This window comes from Centruroides vittatus, unplaced genomic scaffold (assembly GCF_030686945.1).
Source record: "Centruroides vittatus isolate TY-2023 unplaced genomic scaffold, ASM3068694v2 scaffold_386, whole genome shotgun sequence".
NCBI classification, from domain to species: domain Eukaryota; kingdom Metazoa; phylum Arthropoda; class Arachnida; order Scorpiones; family Buthidae; genus Centruroides; species Centruroides vittatus.
The window spans coordinates 4,495,637-4,517,433 of record NW_027122706.1 but is presented as its reverse complement, the minus strand read 5'-3'; the positions used below and the strand labels follow the sequence as shown (position 1 = coordinate 4,517,433).

The 21,797-nt window shown below is 31.5% G+C and overlaps 2 protein-coding genes across 5 annotated transcripts; both read left to right on the top strand.

Annotated features, from left to right (window-relative positions):
• Positions 1-5,028: 5,028 nt before the first annotated feature.
• On the top strand, positions 5,029-7,627 carry LOC136988832 (uncharacterized). Of its 2 annotated transcripts, XR_010882812.1 has the most exons (4): positions 5,029-5,078; positions 6,021-6,254; positions 6,877-7,011; positions 7,604-7,627. XR_010882812.1 is itself a non-coding variant. In XM_067286795.1 (3 exons), exons 1-3 carry the CDS (start codon positions 5,032-5,034, stop codon positions 6,938-6,940), a joined length of 345 nt encoding a protein of 114 aa, XP_067142896.1. In that variant the 5' UTR covers positions 5,029-5,031; the 3' UTR covers positions 6,941-7,045. The 2 variants fall into 2 exon arrangements, 1 of the variants encoding a protein (XP_067142896.1); XM_067286795.1 differs by lacking the exon at positions 7,604-7,627 and having other exon boundaries at positions 6,877-7,045.
• Positions 7,628-10,755: 3,128 nt separating this feature from the next.
• On the top strand, positions 10,756-18,321 carry LOC136988705 (E3 SUMO-protein ligase ZBED1-like). 3 transcript variants are annotated; one of them, XM_067286647.1, is made up of 5 exons: positions 10,756-10,930; positions 11,046-11,167; positions 11,346-11,531; positions 14,968-15,145; positions 16,562-18,321. In XM_067286647.1, the coding sequence occupies exons 1-5, from the start codon at positions 10,918-10,920 to the stop codon at positions 18,259-18,261; spliced, it is 2,199 nt and encodes a 732-aa protein (XP_067142748.1). In that variant the 5' UTR covers positions 10,756-10,917; the 3' UTR covers positions 18,262-18,321. The 3 variants fall into 3 exon arrangements, with proteins under 3 accessions (XP_067142748.1, XP_067142747.1, XP_067142749.1); XM_067286646.1 differs by having other exon boundaries at positions 10,757-10,930; positions 11,346-11,535; positions 14,972-15,145; XM_067286648.1 differs by having other exon boundaries at positions 10,904-10,930; positions 11,046-11,241; positions 11,346-11,535; positions 14,972-15,145.
• The last annotated feature ends 3,476 nt before the right edge of the window (positions 18,322-21,797 follow it).

Genomic DNA, 21,797 nt, shown 5'->3' with positions numbered 1-21,797 from the left:
TCCGCCACTGAATTATTCGAATATACAATAGCAATCTTATCGTTTTTTTCACATGTAGTATAGAAATTTGTAAAAGATACATAATGCAGTTATAATAAAATATTAATTTTAATTAATGCAAAGTACGTTAAAATATGAAAATTTATATTTTATAAAATACAAGGGGAAGGTCATTGGAAGGTGGAAGAGGCGCTTCCATCGCTTCCAATGACGGCACCCCACTGTTAGACTGACATTTTTAACAGCAAAACAAGATTTTTCTCAAGGTCATAAAAATGCGCATTGACTTACGGACTGACCTGATAGAAACGTAAAGCATTCTGTTAAGAAGGTGTTGATACCAAATCGAAGGTAAATCAACCTGTAAAGAGGTCCTAGAACCCTGAACAATTTCGACAGTGAAGGGGAAAGAAATTCCGGTTCGACGGAAGTCAACTTCCTTTTAGTGGAGTCCTTATCGCACTGTCATCATAGAAGTTTGACGACAAAATGAAGATTTTACCCCTCAAGATTGCCCCCGTGCATCCTTTCCACGTGGGAGAAATTCGTCTGTTTGATTGGACATTGACAAAGAATATTATCGCAATTTGCTCCAAATTCGAGGAGTTAGCCATTACTCTTCAGATGAAGGAGGAGCTTCTCTATGAGATAGAGAGGAGTTAGCCACTACCCTTCAGGTGAAGAAGGAACTTTTCCATGCAGGGCCGGATTTACCAATCCGGGGGCCCTGGGCACAAATATAGTGGGGGCCCCCTTTAACAATAGGCAAATTTGATGATTTAGAAAATTTACACAAAATACTGTACTTTCAACTAGATTTCAACTAGGAAGTTGTAAATTTCATTTAAAAATAAGGTTATTGTAAACATACATATATTTTATTGTGTAAAACTAATTATTTTAATTTAATTGAAAAATACCTATGTAAAATTTTTTCCCGAAATTTTCCGATGTTTCATAGGTTTTTTCCCGGGTTTGGTTTTCTTTGCCTGTGACCCGCATGATTAGGCCACACTAGGCTGTCGCAGTAATAGGAAAAAAATTGTTTAAACATAGTTATGTGGGGCCCCTATTTTGTGGGGGCCCTGGGCACCGGCCTCAAATGTCCCTATGTAAATCCGGCCCTGTCTCCATGAGATAAAGAGGAGTTAGCCAATAGCCTTCCATGCGATGAAGAGCAATTATCAGGGCTTCTCCATGAGTTAGTTAGTTCAGCCACAAGTATCTCGAGAAAGAGTACGTATTATCAGGCACTCTATTGATAGAAGAAACGTGTAGAATCAGGAAAACCTATAAGGAATATCTACGAATCAACTCCCATATCACGGACATTTAGAACATTGAAGGAAGATCTCGATACTCGATGACATCAATGAAGACGTCGAGAAATACAGTTGAGGTCGTATGTCTTGTTAGAGATTTGTAACTCTCCACACGCGAGATAGGCATAGTTATAAGATAGATTAATCTCCATTCGCGACATAGACATAGTCGTAAGGTAGAATAGACTTCCATACGCAAGTTAGGTTTAGGTGGAATAGCCATTAATATAAGCGTAGATGGAATTATTATTTAGAATATATATATCCTTTGTAATTAATCAATTAATCATTCAATTTGTGTATATTTTGTATCTATCATATAATCAGATTTAATAAATATTTTAGTTTATTATGAAACGCATGACTCATCCTTTCGCTAGACGCTCACTTGATGCATTCGACTTCCGCGAGTAAAATGCGTGGTTATCCGCATTATAGAAAACTGATAACCTGGTGTCGGGAATCCTGACGTCACAACCGACAGTAAATTAGAATTATGCACCAGGACTAGGAGAGGAGTTACTTATCTTACTTAGCGCGAAGACACTTTATTTAGCGAGAGCGGAAAGTCAACTGGCAATTAGATCAGCAGAGGTAAAATGGCGGGCGGTGCGGTATAGAGAAGGGTGTAGCACGTGCCACACTGAACCGCAACGTCACTCTCGCCGCCGAGGATAGCTCACGTAGCAAAGCGGCAACCTCGACAACGTAGACTTTTGCGCCATTATTTAGAAAGTTAATTGAGTATTTGCGGATCCAGCAGGCCGAAGAATGCGCTGGATCCAGGTGGATTGCTGGATGAGGGATCCAGCAATTGCAATCCCTAGCTACATAATGATGTATTTATAACTATACATGATATATATGTATACAGAGGATGCAAAAGTAGGTATACAGTTGTTATTATGGGGGGAAAAAAACATACAAGGAGAATATAGGAAGAAAAACCATTTATTTTTATGTACAAATTAAAATCATAAATAAGGAATAAGAACTAATAAAAGACAACAAGCAATAATAATGAACACCAAACATTTGTATTTCTCAGATTCTCGACTATATACCTACTTTTTCACCTCTGTGTATATATAGCGTGTGTACAGGTACTGTACATATTAATATATAAAATATATATATTATATTCACTTTATAATAAATACAATAAATATGGTAGAATTTTAATAGTCGTGGAATTAATAGTAATTGGCTGTAAGTCCTAGGCCTTTTTGGCACATGGATCATAATTCTCTACTGGTTTATTGGCGGTCGGATGACTAGCGCTATCATGGAGGAGCGGTTGCATTCTTTGAATGCAAAAATAAGAAATCAAAATCGTAAAACCATAGTCTTCTTGGATTATGCAATTCGCCTTTCAAAGATCCCGCTGTCAAATGTAAAACATGCTTCTTTCCTTCAAACATGCATCCAACGAATCAAGGTATAATTTACATCTTCAAATCTTTTTATAGAAAATTTATCTTACCGTCATTTGTCTCTAAGATTAGTACATGGTCTAATGTTTCTGAACTCTAAAAGCAAAATTAATCTTCTATATGCAATAAACAAAATCCAATAGGCAAAGAAAACTTGTTCTAGAGACGCTGAAGAAGTATTTCTTCAAAGTTCGTTTCCTTGTAAGAACACTTTTTAATCAAGGACACATGCAATAAACTCTCAGGTAAATTGCCGAAGTTTGTAAACAAAGAAAGCTGCTGATTAAAGCTTAACAATCTGAAGTTGTTTCTCCGATGTCGAAAGCGCTATCTGTTGGAAGCGAATGTTTGTAGAACCTGTTTCTGGAAGCGGTTGATACACGATGTATTCGGATGCGTTCGTTAATAGCAATCGCTCTGAGTCTCCGCTACTACGAGAGTACGTTGATGTTTGTAGGCATTTAGGAATGAAGTTGAAAGAAAGTTGGCGGCGCCCCTACTATAGATAGTACCCTGATGGAGGGATCTATGATTTTAAAATATGAGATTTTAGAGACAAAAGAAAGATCCCAATTGTAAAATTTAACAATAAAATGAATAATCTTGCCGACAGAACACACAGAGAAGCCGCGAAAAAATTCGAGAAGACATTTACATCACTGCGTGCATTAACTTGCGCTTTCCTAATAAAGCATTTTTACGAATAAAATGCTTTATTAAACTAAAAAAATCGTCATTTCTTAATGTAAACCCATAGACCACGTGATGACAGTCGACAGAACATGGCGGCGATGACTCGTGTGTCGCTACTCTGATATCTAGGTACTCTACAGGAAACTAGAGAGCTTATAATGAGAGACTGGTCATATAGGAATAGATAGCTGCCGCCATGTCTTTTCCAAACTGCTTATTTAGCTGCAACCACATACTATACTTAGTTGAGGAAACGGAAACATTCTAGCACTTATTTAAATGGAAATTCAGGAAGAGGAAAATGAATGTCGTTTTCGACTTTTAGAATTATTTTTTACTGTTGTTATTTGTTTATTTAAGAAGCGTACAATAGAAGTAAAATAAAACATGTTTCGTTAAAAGCGCATAACAGATTACCGAGCTATAGGCGTATTTCTGTCTTCTGTGACGCCTTCCGTTCTAGAAAGTTAGCCAGGTTGTTACTTAATGATAGCGACGCAACTCTTTAACGTTGCTATGATTACTGTCTTATAACGTCAGCTCTCACTTTAATCCGCCGGACCAAGGTTCATGTCAAAGTTGATTCGAGTTTTTTCGAGGGGAAATCAACCCAGATATGTTAGGTTCTATTCCCGACCGTTCAGCCGACTCCAATGCGGGCCTTTTTGAACTTGCGACGGGCAAAAAAATAGGCCGAGCCGAGTTGAACAGATAAAAGAATTTTAATGAGAATTCAATAACATTCCCACGTTCGCTTATTCATTTATAGGATAGAAATAGAAGGAACGACACAATATAAAATTTAAAAGAAAAATGAATTTCAATTAAGAAAGGATTTTGGCATTAATATAATTGAACAATGTTACAGTAATTTTAATTATTTATTGTAGAAAAATTGATTAATAAACTGTCATCAACAGCAACACTGCATACAGTAATATTATTGCACAAATGCCGGTTCAGATGTAGCTATTGTCATTAATAATATTCCTCTTTTTGCCATGTAAACGTTAAAAGGGAATACATTAGTTGTATATCGCAACACGACACGCGAGGAGGAGTGCCTCTCGGGAGAATTTTCAATGGGAAACTGACCCCTGTTTAGGTGCTACAAACATGAAGAAAACTCGGAAAATTCTACATTGTCAGCCCGTTGGCGAGGCGCGAACTCGCGAAAAACTACAAATGTTCAGTGGTTTTTCCACTCGGTCACTGGTGGGTAACTCTAAAAGGCCTTCAATCCTGTTCATTGTGGGTTACAACATACCCACAATGGTGAGGGAGGGACGAGGCTCAATGTATCTGGGACAGAGCTTTCATAAAATATTCTTGGAGACTTGCTCGCCCGGATTTGATCCCAACTCCTTCAGAGAGGTGAGCCGAGACATTTACTGCCACGATCATCACTCTTTAATCATTATTACACAGGGACAGGTTCAAAAATTAAAAAAAAAGATTAAAAATTAATCATTAAAATTTTTTATCTTCTTCAATTTAACGCGTAACAAAGAAACTCAACAATTGACCCGTTGATTGTTTTGCTCTTTTATTGCGAAGAGTGCGATTTCGAGTGCGATTGAAAAATGTTTTTTGATTCTGGCGATTATCGACCCTTGCCTTCACCCTTGGGGTAAGAGATTTTTCACATTTTGTTGTTATTTATGCAAATAAGAAATTCATTCGGAAAATTAATGGCTTTAAAAAGAAATTGCTCGGTGCAAATGATAATTAATTAAATTTAATTTAAATTGTGTATTAGGAAAATCGATGCTATTAAATTTTGGTTGTTAATGGTCGACGGGTGGGGAGATAAAAGAGGTCATGTGTCTTATCTCGAGTAGGGTCGGACCTAATGACAATTATACTCTTTGTTAGCATTTACAAATCTTTTGTAAAACCCATTCCTATCCTCAAAATTAAGCTTTTTACCATTTCACAATAGTTGAAAATATAAAAAGTTTTTAAGTAAAATATCATAACATATGGAGCAACCAAACGTTGCAAGGAAAGTTATGCAACTCGTTGCTGGATTGTTAAAATTAAATTTAGTCATTTTTATACACATTTTTGAAAATTCTCCTTGTTTAGACGATGAATATATGGTCACTCCATATGTGTAACACAGTGATGATAATTATTTATATATCTATCTATACCTACTACACGTAGAAAAGGTACAGGCGTATTCTTCGGCTCCATTAAAAACTATAGACCTCTGTCGTGATGTTATTGGGTCCATCGTTAAGCGACACATACTTCCTATTATACGTAATCAAAGTTCGATAGAGCACCACTGTTCTCCTCTGAGATTGGCACTAAACCGAAAAATGTCAGAGATAAGAATTACATAAAGTAATGAATTCTGAATTCGAATTAGGAGAAGCCCAACACATCCACAGAATAGTAATAACATTAATATCTACGCGATAATTTGCTTATTTCATAGAAAATTTTGCGAAAGGTTAGATATTTTATCTAACCTTTCGCAAAATTTTCCAAGTAATGTATTATAATTTCTCTATTAATTTTACAAATATTTATTGCATTGTAAATTCTTTCTTTCCGCTTTTAGTGAGCGATTGGTTAAAGATAAGAAGGATTGTGGATTAAATAATAACGTTAGGGTTTCTGCAAGAAAGATCGAAAGGAATAAAGACTTCAGAAAGCAGGAGGATAGCACGGAAAATAGTTTTGGATATAATATTGGATATGTTATTGGATATACTATTGGATGTACTATTAGAGATAGAAAGGCATTGAAAAAAGCCGGATCTTTCTTTAAGGCAGTATGGAAACCAGTCAAGAGGTAAGTTTCTGTATATGTCAGTACAAAGTTCGATTTAGCTCGGTCATTCGTTCGCCTTTACAATTCTCACTGAATCCAGTGTGATGCTGAACCGAAGTACCTCAAACAGCAACACAATTATTCACAGTAATTTTTATATCAATAGCTACACAATAGTTACAGATATGAGCTTGAAAACTTCGTAATTTTTATGAGAACTTTCCTATATTTTTGGTGATACATGGAGATTTACCAAACTAGTTTCATTTCTAATCCAATGAAAAGATAAGATACAAATGAAAATAATAATAACGAGCAATTATTTATTGTGACATCGTCACAATGTCGGCCTGCAATCTTTAATAGTGGAAATTTATAGTACAAATTTTTCAAATCGCAGCCCAATAATTACAAAGCTTTTACAATAGTAAAATTGAATTTAAAATATCGCTGAAAGAATATCATTCAGAATGAATAAATATAACACTTTTTTATTCTAAATTTGATATAATGTAATATTTGCAATCAATCAATATAAATACAGCCGAACCTCCATGTTGCGCTCTCTATATGCTTTGATAATTTAATTCAAATTCAGATATAGTTTTTCAATAAATAATTATACTTGTTTTTCACATTCCAGATCAGCGCAGAAAGTATGGGAAAGCATGAAAAGTGGAGAAACCGAATACGTTCGGTTTGAATAAGGATCTCTTTTTCTCCATCATTGAATCAAGTATAAGATTTATCTGCTTGATTTTGTCCGAGTTCGTCTCGGGTAAGTGTTTAATCGGAATGTTTTTGTATTCTATACTCAGAACTTAGGAGGTTGTCCACTCTCAACTTATAAATTAAACGCCATTTCTGTTCCCGATGTACAGTACCACCAACACACAATGGCCAGGTAACAGGAGAACAGGAAACGTGTATTAACGTGGAGATACATTATGTTCTTCATACGATTCAGATTTCACATATAGACAGACTAAGCTAGGCTTTCAAAGCATTAGAATTATATATACAGTGTATGTATATTCTTGTCCAAGTACCGACAAAAATATATTCTGGGAGTGTACTAGTCTCGTAACATAGGAAAGCAACAGCATAAATAAGAGTAGAGATTAAAATATTCAGCATGTTTATGTGAATATGAGTACATGAAGATTCTAAAGTAACCAAATTAATAATAGTATATTTGAATCATAATAAATGACACAATAGTAGCGAATTAACAATTATGCACCGGATAATTTTCGTTTGATTCGTATATAATTGTTTTTAGAAGAAAATTAACCTACTGATTTAAAAATTATTTAAATAATTGAATATTTCAGATTAAAATATTGATTATTTTCATTTTATTTTCACAGATTTTAGAAGAAATTTAGAGATTTCATCTCTATTGTCAAAATTTCAAAAATTTCAAAATTTATTTATACTTTAATGAAATTGCATTCTCATTATTTGGACTTTCCGAATGTGGCTTCCCGAAATTTGTCTTTATTTCGATTATGGCACTTTAACTGAATTTTGACCTCACTAATTTTGACGTAATCCCGATTTTGACTCTAATTTTAATTATATCCCGATTGTGACGTCTCGAATATTGATCTCAACTCGATTGTGATTCACCAATTTTGACTCCCAATTGCTCTTTTCGAATTTTGACTTTATTTTGATTGTGACTCTTCTAATTTTAATTTCTAATTGTGACTTTCCGAATTTCGACTTACCATAATTGTGTCCATTGTTTATCTCGTCTGAATTCGTCGACCATCTGATGAAGACTTAATATACTTGTAAAATTGGAGAAGCTTTACCCATTGCAATTCTAATCAGTGTTGTGGAGTCGGAGTCGGTAAAATTCTTAAGACTGGCGATTCTGACCTCGAATTTTACTAATGGTAAAATGTGAAATACGAAAAATATTTTAAAATTAGTATCTAAAGAAATTTCTTAGAAAATGGATACTTCGATAAATTTAGATAAGTATAAAGTCGTCCTTTTATTACAAGCTACTCATTCATTGTAATATGCAAAAAAAAAAAAAAAAAAAAAAAAAAAAAAAAATTAAAATTTCAGGGTGATAACACAATAAAATAATAATAAAAATATATTAATTTACACATTGGCCAGGACGACTGGCCTACCAATTGTGTGACTTACTATTATTTGTATTTAATCTCAAGAACAGTGCTAGATAAATGAAATTCAAGACCAGATATGGAAAGCTTAGGGGCAGGAGGCTCAAGATTAACTATATTTAACTATATATGAACTTCCGATGCAAACCGGAAGTCACATCATTTCATGAACTTTTCGGGCTTGAGCTACCAGGCTATGCAGCCCCGGCAAGAATCGGACTTGCTTTCAAGAAGCTTTCAGTATCGCCAGATGTTTTTAACTTTTCCAGGCAAATTTAAAAAAAAAAAAAATAGCCCATAAGTAGCTCGGAAACCAGATTCCTTTTTGATAAATAACCTAAGATTTGACGATAAAATCAAAAAGATATTTTCCGTACTTTTCCAGCAATTAAAAAAAAATCTATTGACAGGAGTCCTGTCAATAGATATATACAACGGTGCTAAAAAATAAAAAGCTTTCTGAAGCACGATTTCAAAGTAAATACCGTATTCGCGTATAAGACGATCACGCATATAGGACGAGGTGTGACTTTAAAGATCAAAGTAACGAAAATTAGATTTATTAATACAATTCCAACTTTATTTCGTTTAATCACAAATAAGATATAGAATGCGCGTAAATGCACACATTGTTTCGCAAAAATTACTAGCGTTTTAAACTTTAAGGAAAAATCTTGGGATCGCAGCTGGAGAATTGGGATTTTTTTTTTTTTTTTTTTTTTTGCCAATTCATAACAATCGAATTCACCCTCCGCTTGTCCGAATTTTGACTTCCGAACAATCATCTGTTTTCACGTGGGAATGGATTAAAACTTATATCGGGTTTCCATGTTATTTTCAATTTGGAATTCAATTCAAAAGCTTTGCTCTTCCTATTGCTATTCATCTCTACTCTTAACAATATATAAAAATGATTCAAACGACTCAGATAAAATAATTTTGTTCCTAAACACAAGAGGGTGAGCATCCGGTAAAAAATGCGAAAACACGGTTTACAAACAGGGCCGGATTTACCAATCCAGGGGTCCTGGGCACAAATTCGGTGGGGGTCCCCCCTTTAAGAGTAGGCAAATTTGATGATTTAGAAAATTTACACAAAATACTGTACTTTCAATTAGATTTGAACTAGGAAGTTGTAAATTTCATTTAAAAATAAGGTTATTGTAGACATACATATATTTTATTGTGTAAAACTAATTATTTTAATTTAACTGAAAAATACCTATGTGAAATTTTTTCCCGAAATTTTCCGATGTTTCATAGGTTTTTTCCCGGGTTTGGTTTTCTCTGCCTGTTGCCCTCATGATTAGACCACACTAGGCTGTCGCGGTAATAGAAAAAAAAATTATGTTTAAAAATATTTTTTTTTTCAGGTATTAAATTAATTCTACTTTTTTTTAAGAAAATAATTTTTTTTTTAGTTTTGTGGGGGCCCCTATTTTGTGGGGACCCTGGGCACAGGCTCCAAATGCCCTTATGTAAATCCGGCTTTGTTTACAAAAATCATTTGCAAAAACGCAAAGAATCCTTCGCTTACGCCTATAGGACGACCTAGAAGCAGTGAAAAATGAATAAAACCCTCGTGTTATATGCGAGTAAATACGGTATATGTTTAAGAAATAAATTGTTTCATATGAGTCATTTTCATCGAAAATCCCCCATTTTCTACTAGCATGTCCTCCGAAGAGATTTTTCTGTAGTTGGTAACCCTAGGCCAAACCCATAATAGGCTTGCAAAAGGTTTTCTTAGTGTTCAGAGGGCAGAGGGCAGAGGAGCTTAAGAAAAAAAAGTCTGATATCATATGTTCAATTTTTATACGAAATTATGCAAAAGTTATATTTGCATTAAACAATATATTTTACAATTCTTACAGTATAATGTAGATCCGGATAGCCGAAACGTCAGGGTAGCAGCCTACCGCTCTGGAGGACCCGAGATGACTTCCGACAGATTGAAAAATCCCCAGGAATTTTTCGGGGGTTGGACCGTCCGGATATGTCGAGCCGTGTCCCTCACCATCCGACTGTTCCATTCTGTGTCTGGCCGTCCCCATAATGGGTTTGCTGAAAGAGGTCCTCTTAGCAAACCCATTATGGCCGGCAATTTTTCACTTTCCGCCCACAGAGCGGAAAGTGAAAAAAAGTATAATATAAATTATATACGATAAATAATATATTACAATACAAAAATTATGTATTTTGTATAATATTTATAAAAAGATACATAAATTTTTCCTAGAGTTAATTTTTAAAACTAATTCTTTCAATGTTCGACTAGAGTAGTGTCGATGATCTGAACTAATTGGGATCGAATAGTTTGTGCCGTAATAGTTAAATAATAATAAAGGAGTAAAATAATAGAATATTACACACACTAAAAAAAAAAAACACATAAATAAATCTAATTAGGAAATATTTGTCGTTTGTAATAAAATTGTTGCCTACGAGATTTTTTATTCTGAAGTCTGGCAACACTGCATTAGAGGGAATAGTGTTTATTTTGGTAAAGGTGATCGTGTTCGAGTGTAATTACATTTCAAATGGAAAAGAAAAGTAAGAATCATAAGAATATGGGCAAATTTGCAACTAGTTTTGCAAAGCAGTAGATTATTTTAATTTGTTTATTTTTTAATTATGAATATTATCAAATGTATTTTTTGTTTTTCAGATTTTAATAAATTTCAAAAAAGTTATGAATGTAAAAAGGAACCAGAATTGGATTGCAACTGTGAGAAAAAAGAAGAATGGGACTGCACAATTCATGGACTCTCTGTTGATGTGCAAGTGCAGGTGAATATTAATCAAAGACTACATCTACAAAATTCTTATGACATGAAGTAATATGAGAATTTTTTATTGGAATGGTATGATGTAGTAATATAAATATCATATATTAATAAAAAGACTTTTTGTATTTTTTTAAATTTACATATTTATTTTAAAATGAAGTAACTGTGTTTTTTACCAGGAAGCATTAATCGAATCTGATTATCAGTCTTCGCCTAATTTACCAGAGAATCTCTCCATCCGACTGTCGTCGATACCCGGAGTCGGTTATGGAATTTGGTCCAATACAGAAATACCCAAAGAAGTTATTTTTGGTCCTTATGAAGTTCTTACATATCAAAATATCGATTCGGGACAAAAGAGTGAAGTATGTTCTAATAGATGTTTTTAAAATTATTTATTTATTCATATTTATTTTTCTATGGCTGAAAGTTAATGTATTTTAGATCAAATGCTGAATGATACTAATGAATGAATATGGATGAATATTCCTGGTTGATTGATTTTTTATTGCAGGCAATAAAACATAACTGGTAAAAAAATTAGTTACTGAAAATGTTTGCTTTATACTCGTAGGCACAAAAAACCTTTCACACTATTTCTAGCAGACAAATTAATGAGCACAAACGTTTTCGGCCGTTTTAAAAGGCCTTCTTCAGGTGCACTGAGGACGGTTGGAAAGCCGGATAGCCAATGTTTACGTGACGTCATTGTTTATGAGGGGTTTCCTCTTACAAGTGACGCCTTAGCAGAGAAGGTTTAAACGAAATTGACCTTGGAAAATATTTTAAGATTAGCCAAGATGCGTGAACTATTGTCGAAGATATGCGTTTTCCGCCTTTCACGATTCGCATATCTTCGACAATAGTTCACGCATCTTGGCTAATCTTAAAATATTTTCCAAGGTCAATTTCGTTTAAACCTTCTCTGCTAAGGCGTCACTTGTAAGAGGAAACCCCTCATAAACAATGACGTCACGTAAACATTGGCTATCCGGCTTTCCAACCGTCCTCAGTGCACCTGAAGAAGGCCTTTTAAAACGGCCGAAAACGTTTGTGCTCATTAATTTGTCTGCTAGAAATAGTGTGAAAGGTTTTTTGTGCCTACGATTTTGAATTAGTTCTAGCTTTGTGTGCAGAGATTTGCTTTATACAATCTTATTTCAAAATGATTTTGTTTGAATGAAAATATTTAGGCTTATTTTCAATGTTCATTAATTGGATATATCAAAACCAGATTGTTAAATATGTTACATTGGCAGTTATGTAATTGTTCTATAGAAGCAAGAATAGATTAGTATAATGATTGATTACTGCCAAAATTGCACAAAAAATGTAATCTTGACAAGTACAATTGCTGCTTTCATTTAAATTCCACACTACCAATTTCTGAAGAAGTAAATGTGTTAATATGACTAGACAGTATAGGTGTTTAATATCTATAGTATACTGTTTAGATATGATAAATGTTAAGGTCAGGTATTTTTGACAGTTCTTTCAGTTAGTATGGAAGCTCCTAGATCTGTTCAAATTGTTGTAATATGACTGTGCTATACTTTGACAACAATAGCATATGTTGCCAACTAGTTATATAAACACAAATGTGCATTACTTTTGTTTGTTATGTGCTATTTTATATAGAGGAAAAATGGAGAGTATGGAAGAAATGCTTAAAGAGGTATTAATTGAAAAATGCAAAAAAAGAACATTCTCAAATAGTAGCCTATACTATATAGATATGGTATGGTATAATACAATTTTACTCTGTGTATTTGGAAATATTAAACTAAAATGTTATTTATTGTAGTAAAAACACAAATAAAACATAAATACATTTGAATGTTTTTATGTTAATGGTAAATGGTTACATAAGTGTCTGGACAATCATCTGAGATTACTTAGGGTGGAGCACAAATTTATGTGGAATTTGGTTTTATGAAGTATCAGCTGACATGAACCTCTGTAAAACAATACCCTACTGTAGTTTTAAATAACCAATAACAGCACTTAAGTCCTTCAAATGCTTTTGTTAAGGCATTTACATGTCATTTGGTAAATTTATATTTAACAAATCACTTATGTGAATACCTGAAGAAATTTAGAAACAAATTTAGAAGAATTATCAAACAAATAAATATAACTTATTCATTTTAGGAATGATTTTTTAAAACATCTGTAATATGATGAGAATGCTATTATCAGTATATATACCATATTTTACAGACTATAAGACAACTTTTTTCTTCGAAAAATTGCCTCCAAAATTCAGGTGCATCTTATAGTCTGTAGCGTCTTATAGGTATTTTTTTAAAAAATTGCTTAAAAATTAAGGTGCGTCTTATAGTGTGTAGCGTCTTAGTCCGTAAAATACAGTAGATTTTAGTGAGGTTGCAGCCAAAGTTTTTATCTTTAAACCCCTGGTCATACCATGAGATTTCCAGCCACGCAGGCGACCCCAACATGCACGAGTCGAATGTGTTCTTCTCGTGGTTTTCGCTGGTGTTGCAACTCGGACACACGTGACCCTCTAATAAACCAATAAAATTACAGTAGCTTGTTTTTGACTACTTTCATGAGTTTACCAACATTTTATGTTCTACATCAGAGTATTTATGGAATTTTAGCCAATTTTCTTATTAAAATGTAAGCAGTTCCTTTTCTAGAGTAAAAGAAAAAAAGCAATTATTTTGATAGAGCTGATGAGAATACACAAAAAGATAAAATCTTTGATAAAACGAAGAATTAAAATCCCAGAGGTATTCGTGAGCCTGAATAAGCTCAATCAATCTCTGTTCTGTAAAAGTATGAATCCTCTATCTATCTGTCATGAGGATGAACTATTTTCAATGTTGTCACAATATGATGTGGCACAAAGGCATTTGCTGATTGGATGCACGTTTGCAATCGGTGCAAGTAGAACAAACTTTTTGTTTCTATTTGCAGTTGTAGTCATGCCAGTTTTCAAAAGGGATTTACTAGTTAATGGGAACAACCGTCATGGTTCCAGTTTCCTGCGCAGCTGGAAGTCGCATGGTGTGACCACGGCTTAAAATGTGAACATCGGGCACTGCTATCTTGTATTGACATTTGACATTCACATTTTAGAGATGAAAACTTTGGTTGTGACCTCGCCTTTGTTAAGTAGCATAAAGTGAGGATTATACATAATTAGTTTGTATTGGGAGAAAGTTTTAATATATATAATTTTAGACTTTAAATATGCTATATCATTCATTTTTAAAATTTTTATAGTAAAAATTTTTAATAAAATTTCTTTCATCAGTGTTTAAACTCCTGATATATTAACACCATTCATTAAAATAGTTCAAGAACTCTGAGATTTATTAAGATTAAATTTTAAAATTTTCTCAAGATTAAACTGACTCATGAATTAATAAAGCATTTAATTTTAAGATTTAATCTTAATAAATTCCAGACTTATTGATCTGTTTTAACAATTTACATTTAATATGATTTCTATGGAGTTGTTTATTAATAAGGAATTGGTTAAACAATTGCTATTTAAAAAATTGAAATCAGTTATAAGAGTTAAGAGTGGTTTCATCTAATGCATGCAAAATAACAAATTAATAATTTGTGGATGTATAAAGAATTTGCACCAAATACTTTTTTGAATAAGCAGGAATATTATTTGACTGTTAAAATAGCAACTGTTCATTATTATGAAATCATTTAATAATCTTAAAATTCTTTTTATGTTAATGTTTTTAAATTTCAAATTAATTTCTATTTATTTATTTTGTATATAAAAATCCAAAATATACTTTTTTTAAAAATTAATAGGTAGCTGTTGATAATTGGATGCATTATATAAATTCAACATGCAATAAACAACAACAAAACCTGATTGCTTTTGAATATAATGGACACTTATATTATCGCACATCTAAAGTAATAGCTCCTGACACAGAACTGCTGGTTTTACATGATGATGAATTAAAGAATAGAGCTAGAGACAAAGGTACAAAAATTTTTGATTATTTTTATTTTAAAATTTATTAAAATAAATTATAATATTTATTGTTTCTTAATTTTTTTATTTAATTTTTTTAAGTTATAAAAGCTAAGGGTATATTTTGTACATTGTCTTACTATAGTAAAGTCACAGTTAGCCAAAATAGAGTAGAGTTGAGGTATCTTGGATAATAATAAAAGTAAAGAAATTTTAAATTATAATTATTTGCTTTTTGTCCTATATTTTAATTAATGTTCTTAATAGCTAATTTTAAATGTAATTATCTTTTTTAAAGTTTATATTGTCTTGAGAAGTTAACACAGTAATGTAAAGTAATGATATAGTGCTAAATGGACATGCTATACCATTATTGCGATGGGTAGCACATAGCACTGTGTGTCAAGTCAAAAGTGTTACACCGTGAAAACTATATAAGAATTGGTTTTTCACATCTAACAATAGGGTATTTATATCTAAGGATTTGTAAGGACTGAAATATTCTTTATTTTTGAACAGTATTATTATAAAATTAATAATTTTATATATTTTATATTTCTCTCTTATAAACCCAGGCAATACTTTCTGTAACAAGCTAGCTATATTATATTCTTTGTTGACAAAGTAATTTATTTCAGATGATATGGAACCTCAATTAATCACTTCTCCTGTATCTTATGATCTGAAACAGTAAAAGACTATGTACAATATATAATATAAAAATAAAAAATTAACAAATAAAACTTTGTAATTTCATAGTAATAGTTTATTATTTTATAAAATTTAACTGAAATGTTAATACATTTCTGGCAAATTTTATTTTGCATAAGCTGTTTCAAATGATTAATATATTGCAAATAGTCATCTATTATTTTACAGTTTATTATCATTTATGTATAGTAAGAGAAATAGAATTATATGTGTTAATATATGTTTGTTATGAATATTTCTTTCAAAAGAAAAATCTTTATGCGTGTTCAGTAATACTGTTTGCATATTTTGGTAGAAATAAGTGTCATATTTTGAAAATATGTTGTTTATTCCTACTATAAATTTCATAAAATTTTCCTCTTAATTGCTTTTAAACATACAATATTTTTCATGGGAATCATAGCACTTGTAAAAGACTGGGAAAGAAAAATGAAATGTGAATAGAAGCAAGCATAATATGCATATCTTTATACTACTATCAAATTATGAGCAATTATTTAAATTGATTGCAGAAAATTTCCACAATTTGATAAGTGATTAAATATTTGTCTTTTTATTTGTAATTTTTAATTCTATTTCTGAAAACTATATAATTCACAAGTATTTTGTCTAAATTACTTTTTTGTGATTTATTGATAATAAATTTAGTAATTAAGTTGAAAATATGTTAATATGCATACATATAATTTGTGTTATTAATTAAATTATTTTCAGAACTTCTACATAAACTTAGGCCCAACATTGAACTGACTGAGCTTTCAGATAAGACTGTCAGTTTAGGAGCCACTACAACTTCATTAAATGAAAATATTTACAACAATTCAAAATCTTGGAAATTATCAGAACAAATTTATCAACAACAATGTGCAGAATCTGTTGTAATATCTAAAATAAAATATAAAAAGTCAGATCCAAGACAATGTAGATTAACAGATGGCTTGATTCATTATCTTTGTAGAGGCATGCATTCATTACATACTATAGAAGAATCAGCTTTTATAGATTTTGTCACTTTGTTGGATCCAAAATTTTCTATTCCAAGTTATAAAGAACTTACAACAGATTTAATTCCAGCATTGCATGAAGTTATTAAAAATAACATTATTTTGGAATTGAAAAAAGTAGAAAATGTTTGTATAGCTCTTGATTTTTGGAATATAAGCAGTAGTAATTATCTTAGTGTAACATGCCATTTTATTAATGAAGAATGGATATTTAAGAATTATTTATTAGAAACAGTACAGTTTTCATGTTCAAGGAGTTCCAATGAAATAAAAGAAATATTGAATGAAATCTTTTCAAAATGGAATATAAAAGACAAGGTACATGTTATTGTATGTTGCAATGATACAAATTGTATTAATACAATTAATAAAATGGATTTGATTCATATCCCGTGTTTTAGTCATATTTTAAATTTGGCTTTAAAAAAGTGTCTTAATGCTGGAATAAACAGTTATGTAGAAAAATGCTTAAAATTAGGAAGAGTTCTCTGTCAATTAAATGATGAATCCTTATGTTTGCAAAAACAAATTTCTTCAAAATTATCTATCCAAAAATTAATGGTTAAGTGTAAAATAAGTTGGTCATCAATTTATTATTTAATAAAGCATATAGTAGAACAGAAAGAAGCAATTTGTTCTTTAGTTCTTGAATTAAATGAAGTCTTCTCAGAAAGTGATATGATCATTTTTGAACAGTTAATAGAGTTGTTAGAGCCATTTGCAGAATTGACAGAAGATTTGATTCCAGATACTTATCCTGTGATTTCAACAATAAAACCAACATTATATCAATTGAATAATCATTTATTGTCATCACCAAAAGATGAGAAGTGTATAAAGATGATAAAACTTGTAATACAAGAATGTTTGAATGACAAATATCAAGAAAACTGTCATAGTTTTCTTTTAGAATCTTCATTTTTAGACCCTAGTTTGAAAAAACTCCCCTTTCTTGGATCTAATGAGATGACAAAGTTGTGTTCTAACATTAAAGATAAAATGGAAAATGTTCAGAGAAAGAAATTTTCATTAACAAGTAAAAATTTAGAATGTTGCACATCAGAACCATCATACAAAAAATTGAAAGGATCATTAAAATTGCTGCATTCTTTATATGGAAATTCTCACGAATCTGTATTAAATGATAAAATTTCAGAAGAACTAAATCATTACATAACTGCAACAAGTGTTCCTCTAGGGACAGATATTTTACGTTACTGGAAAAAGCATATCACTATTTATCCAAATTTAGCAATTTTAGCTAAAAAATATTTGTGTGTTCCTGCATCAAGCATTCCTAATAACAGAGCATTTAATAATGAAGGTTTTATTATGAACTGTAAAAGATCAATAATTCATCCAGATAATGTAAATGTACTTACATTTCTTAATTATAATCTCAAAGAATAAATGAAACAAATATGTAAAAGTGAATTAAGTCATATTAAAGCATATAGTAAAAGGTTTTAATTGTATTGATTTATGCTTTTCCATCTTCTATTTGTTATCTTTTTGTAATTTTATTTTAGACTTATGAGAATGAAAACTACATAATTAATAAATCTTACATATTTAAAACTGATATGTGTTCTTTAAATTGTTATATCTTGGATATTTTCCTTACTTTTTACTTTCCTTATAATATAATAGATCAGGGATGGTGAATCTATGGCACGCATGTGCAAAATGGCATTCAGGAGAAATTATCTGGCGCATAACTTATATGATTTCTTTTCTTTTTTTTTAATTTATCGTAATTTTGGTTTATTGTTATGGTTTTATATTTAGTTCAGTATATTATCATTCTTTTCTGTCAGCTTCTTTACATTATTCTAATTAAATTATTATTTGATCTGATTCATATTCATTTGATTTCTTTAAAAATCATTATTCAGTCTAAAACTTCAGCATTCTTAAGTATTTTTAAAGATAATTATGCTTACTATATGGCATTTGGATTCAAAAAGGTTTGTCATTCTTGATGTAGATAATTATTAACATTCAAATATATTTAGCTGTTTATTTGAATAGTTGTTAATGTATTAACTATTAGGTCTTCCATTAATTATTTGTACAGTTTAAGGAGGAAGAGTCACAAAAAGTACATCATTGGAGTTTTTTGTAGTATTAATGACATTCATGTAAGCCTACTTGCAGTCATAAACTACTCAACAAAAACCCGATACATTATAATAAAGCATCAACAACTGCCGTATGACACTGGGCTATACAACGACTATAATAAATTTGACCCAAGAGGGAGGTGTTAGATGTATTTTTGAGATTGTGGTGATTTCTATGTTTATTCTTTGATTTTCTTGAGTATGGAGCAGTAAGGAGTTGTTACTCCTTACTTCTGCCATAACTTGTGGAATTAGTTGGCTTAGATCACTTTTTGGAGGAGGGATATGCTTGGAACCACATTTTAGGATTCGGTGGACTCGTTCTGGTACTGTAACATCGAATCGTGATACTCCCATTTTACAGGCATACACTTTTTCTTACACTTGCTGGAATACTTGAGCCATTGCAGTTTTTTGTTTATTTTATCTTTCATAAGTTTTAGTCTATGTGAGATAATATATGCAATGGCTCAAGTATTGCGGCAAGCGTAAGAAAAAGTATGTGCTGGTAAAATATGAGTATCACAATTACTCCAATGTTATAGTATCAGAATGAGTCCATCGAATCCTACAGTGTGGTCCCAAGCATACCCCTCTTCCAAAAAGGAATCTAAGCCAACTAATTTCACTAGTTATGGCAGCAGTAAGGAGTTGTTCTCAAGAAAATCAAAGAATAAAACTAGAAATCACCACAATCTGGGAAATACACTTGTCCCAGTGATATTGAACAGCTGATCACCAAAGAATGTAATGCAGTGAAACAATTCCTTTTAAAAGGGAACTTAAGATTGATTACTTCAGACAAAGTTTCAAGCAGTTTGTATTGTGTGAAAATGGTGGTTTTCTAATTATACAAATTTTACAATACATAAAAGGAACTATTTCTTATTTAATAAAACATTTATTAAATAAATTTAAATTCTTAGAAAAATATTTAGGATTATAAGATACTAAATTATAGTTTTTAATGGGAATCTGGAAATATTTTTTAGATAATACAGTGATGTATATTTATTTTAAAAAATTATCAAGCAACAGATTTGTTTGGAGGTTTGAAAACCTGTAATATACTGAAACTAATTTCAGTCCAATTCATAATTGTTTATGTAAAATAAAAATAATAAAATTTCTTAAATAATTCTCTAAATGTCTATTAACATTTCATCATTCTAATTGGTTTTTGGTTTTAGGATTGGTAATTGCATCAGAATAAATTTTAAAAATTATTAATTTAACTAAAACAATCTCAATTTAAATTGATAGGCAACTAAATAGACAATAATTCTCTTAAAATAATTCATTTAAATTCTAGACCTCTGTCAGAAGTAATATATAGATCTGGATCTTCACTTACAGGTCTGTATTAATTGGATTCTTTTAAAATTGCAATCAAAATTTTGTCAAAAAGTCAATATTTGTGAAAAGTTCTAAACAATTATATCATTTTATTTGGATTTACAAATACAGGATGATTCAGGATCTCTGTGGCATGACAGATATTGTAGGGAAGAGCATTTTATGTGCAGCAATCCATATTCCGTAATAGATTGTTTAGGAGCTATATGACTGCAGACAGGTTTTAGATGACAGCTAATACAATAATGGAAAAGAAGTAAAGGCATAAATTATGCATGCACTTTCAATAGCTGTAAACTGTCTGCACACTAGTTTACAGCTTTTGAAAGTGTCCACTCTAAACCTCAATACATTCCTACATGTGTTGTCAATAGTATGGGCAACAGCACTTATGCTAGTTGAGGACTGATTGGTGAATCTATACTGCTTCTTTGAACCCAGCTGACTTCACATTCCATCTGCCCATACTAATATGACAGAAAAAGCCGTCCTATTCTGTGAAAGCATTGATGCAGTTGAGCAAACTTTGTAAGGTGTGGGTGTTATCTTCAGTAAAACTGCTGTTGGTAAATGCAGAGAGCTTCTCATACATATCCTCTGGCTTTCTCCTGACATATTATTGTGTCAATAGGCTCAGTTGAATTATAATGTCTATCCTTGATTTTTTATCTAAGTGAACTGTACAAGGTCATCTGACAAGGGTTGCATAACATTTCAGGGAACATAGATTGCTCCACATAAAATGTTCCTTTCTATGAGATCTATCATGCTGCAAAATTTCAAATCATCATCATTTTCTTTTTAAGAAATATTTTCATAATATGCAGCAACAACGTTGAATTATGTTAACTTCATTTTCAAGCAAGAAAATTTAAGAGAAATTCTTAAAATTAAACTCAAAAAAATTTCCAGTTGCAATGTAGATTTATATATTTTATATTTTAAATACAATAAATGCTATTTAAAGATTTACTGTTTAAAAACATTGACTATTATTATAAAAGATACTTTAATTACAATTACACAAAATTTAATAGTTAAGATGACAAATGGAATTTTTTCATTGCAAAAAAGGCATTTTCAGTGCTAGTTGCATATTCTACATACATACATACATACCCTCATGCTCATGATCCAAAAAGGGTGAGCAGCAGGTAAAAAGCAACTGCAATGTTACAAAGTATCTATTCAGCAACTTTCTCCACATTTTCCTGTCCAGATTGTGGTGATTTCTAGGCATCTCTTTTGCTTCAGACACACTCATCCTTTCTTAGCACACTTTCTCATTCTCTTTCTGACTCAACACCTTATGTTCTTTCAGATACTCATCCACTGTTTCACCAAGACTTTCTTGGCCTTTCCCTACTTGCTTCCCATCCACCCAATGTGACTTCTGTGATTCTTCTGCCATACTCAAGTTTTGTACCTTACATGAGCACAAGAACAACACTCCCATACACAACTATT